This window comes from Octodon degus, unplaced genomic scaffold (genome assembly GCF_000260255.1).
Source record: "Octodon degus isolate 3935 unplaced genomic scaffold, OctDeg1.0 scaffold00022, whole genome shotgun sequence".
Lineage (NCBI taxonomy): Eukaryota > Metazoa > Chordata > Mammalia > Rodentia > Octodontidae > Octodon > Octodon degus.
This window is the reverse complement of record NW_004524598.1, coordinates 9,433,667-9,436,477: the sequence shown is the minus strand read 5'-3', so window position 1 is coordinate 9,436,477 and position 2,811 is coordinate 9,433,667. Positions and strand designations below refer to the sequence as shown.

The following is a 2,811-nucleotide window of genomic DNA, read 5'->3' as shown; positions in this document are numbered from 1 at the left end:
ATATATATGTACACACACACACACACACACACACACACACACTTTACATCTTGGCTTAATTATCTCACACTATTCTGGGCCCCATACTTTCCCATGACACTGGCAATATGACACAACTCTGCAAAGCTGGCAAATTTCTGTTCCAAACATGCCCAGAAGCAACAAAACAGGAAAAACTCAGGGTAACAGTAAGGTGCACTTACAAGAGTTTAATACAACATTATGGCCCATGTTATTTCTTCAGTATTTTTATCTTTTAGATAAAATTTTTTTCTAATTTCTTATTTTCTAGTCTTTATCAGGAATTTGTATAAGGAAATCTTCAAATTTAATCCTGATTCCTTGTGTCCAAGCTATATAATTTTCTCAACAGACCAAGACTTAAAAGCAACAGATCAGGGCCGGGGAGATGGCTCAGTGGAATAAGCGCTTCCCTGGCAAGTGCAAGGGCCTGAGTTCAATCCCCAGTTGTGCCAAAAAAAAAAAAAGCAACAGATCAGACCAATGAACTCTCTCCTACATCACCTCCCATGAAATGTCTTCTAAGTACTTCAAGACATGGTAGGAAGCAAAATGTATTTCAAGCTGACTTTCCCAGGTTCTACATTACAACAAAGCTGGAAAATAAGGCAAATTCAGCTTTTACCCCTTCTTAAAGTATAAATTGCTAAAACCAGCCCAAATATTAATCAGCAGCAGTAGAATCAAAGACATAAGATAAACACTAGATAATGACAACAGTAATTACTGAGTCATCTAATTTTGATTCAACTGATTACTGATTATCTCAAAGCAAATCTGACATCTTTTTTAAGTACTTTATATAAACATACAAATTTTAAAAAGCAAAGAAACTATGTCAAAGTCTGTATTAATTTTAAGTTTTACAGAGTAACAGTTTTATTCAAAACTTTAAAATCTGTATTACCCTTCCCAGCCACACAGTTGATGACACTTCTGCTGTACTTCTCCTAACTTTGGTTGAGTTGTTACTTGAGTAACACCTTTCACAGCTACACCTTCCAAGAAAATAGCACCCTTGTAAAAAAAAAAAAAAAGGAAAAGAAAAACACTTGATTATAGGTCAAATCCATTTACAAAGAAATAAATTGGTTTATTTTCACAAATCTGAGTGAATCAATGCATGAAACAGAAATGGTTTGTTCCAAGAAGAGCTACAAACTTCCACAGGACTGTATACTAGGTTTTCTTTAATCCAGATTATTTTGTAATGTACATGCACAGCCCAGAACAGTATCTGCATCATGCTGTCAAAGCCCTCTACAGGCAATGCTCCACAGTCATAACGTTCTGTAGGTACAATTCATCTACCATCACAGAGAGCCAAGCAGTGTATCTGCATTTCACAAACATACTCTCTAAGCCTTGCCACAACTATGAAAAGTAGATTGTATTACATTTACTTTACAAATTAATAAATGAAGCATTAAGATTTTCTTTATTCAAGGGGTAAATGACAAAATGTGACCCCAAGTCAACCTTCACACCATTCGCCATCTGGAGAAAGGGAAAATTGTGTCATTGGTGCAGTACAGAATTTAAGGAGAAACATATCCAAAATCTATACCATTGTAAACATAAGAGTATGACCATGGGCAAAGTGGCTAACAATCACTGGACACCCCAACATAAACAGCAGTATTACACATTATTGAATTTTCAACTTAAATTCTGTAGCTAAGAATGACCAAGTATTTTATCTTACAGCAAGCATATTTTTAAAACATCACAGAGAACTGAAACAAATGGAGAATTTGTACATCAAAGAACAGTTCTGGAAATTTTAAAGACTAAAACAATAGTCTCTACTTAGGCTACAATTTCTTTTAGACATGAAAGACAGCTGGCATCAGCCTCAAGAAAAGTCTATGAACAATTCTAGCTGTTAATGTAATTAAAGAATAAAAAACATAGTTTATAAGTTGCAAACATCAGCCTCCAGGGAAAGACTTGGCAACTCAAGCCACATAGAAAAAAGAAAAACATTTCACATGTAAACCTTGTCATTTCTAGAATAGGTGCCAAGTCCTTCCAGTCAACAGTGGTCCAACAGTCTCCTCTTAACAGTAGCCATACTTATCTCAATAATGTCACATGCTCAAAAGATGAATACAATCTGAAAAATGTAAAGGGTCAAGCGCTGTATGGTTACAAACCTAAAGAGAATTGCCAGTGTTCACTAAGGAATCCATTACTTCAAATCATATTTACATCAAAATAAGAAGTTACTTAATTGGGGGCCGGGGGAGATAGCTCAGTGGAATAAGCACTTGCCTGGCAAGTGCAGAGGCCTGATTTCAATCCCCGGTTCCACCAAAAAAAAAAAAAAAGGAAGTTACTTAACAAATGAAGGCTCCAATCAGAATAACTCCATGGCAAAAGATGTTCATTACATTAAAAAGTAAATGGATAACCTCTATTAACAATCCTTAAACCTAGATGGAAATAAAATGTAAAGCAACTTTTTACTGTAAATTATCTGCCAGTTAATTACATCTAGACTTCTCATTTCTGTCATCATACATTAACTATTAACTCTTCTAAATCACCACTTTCCTAATCTCCTTTAGTAACAGTTCTTCTTCCACTTAAGCTAGCTCCCTTCTACTTTATTACTCATGCATGGTAACAAAGACAGTTAAGACTGTATAATTCTTCAGAGCTATACTCTGAACCTAACAGCTGTGTTACATGACATTACAAGACAACGTCCACTCAAGCCAATACTGATGAAAGTATAAGTGAACCCGTAAGTCAGTATGGATCTGTTCTCTCTCCTAATAATCTAGA

General features: G+C 35.3%; 1 protein-coding gene across 2 annotated transcripts in view; it reads right to left on the bottom strand.

The window, feature by feature from the left end:
* Rngtt (RNA guanylyltransferase and 5'-phosphatase) overlaps nt 1–2,811 on the bottom strand; it is a 331,478-nt gene that overhangs the window by 272,946 nt on the left and 55,721 nt on the right. Inside the window, exon 7 of one of the 2 annotated variants that reach the window (XM_004628220.3) lies at nt 929–1,038. The exons of the other annotated variant lie outside the window; for it this stretch is intronic. Within the exon in view, the coding sequence (XP_004628277.1) occupies nt 929–1,038 (110 nt within the window). The remainder of the gene's footprint in view (nt 1–928; nt 1,039–2,811) is intronic. 2 annotated transcript variants of the gene reach the window in all.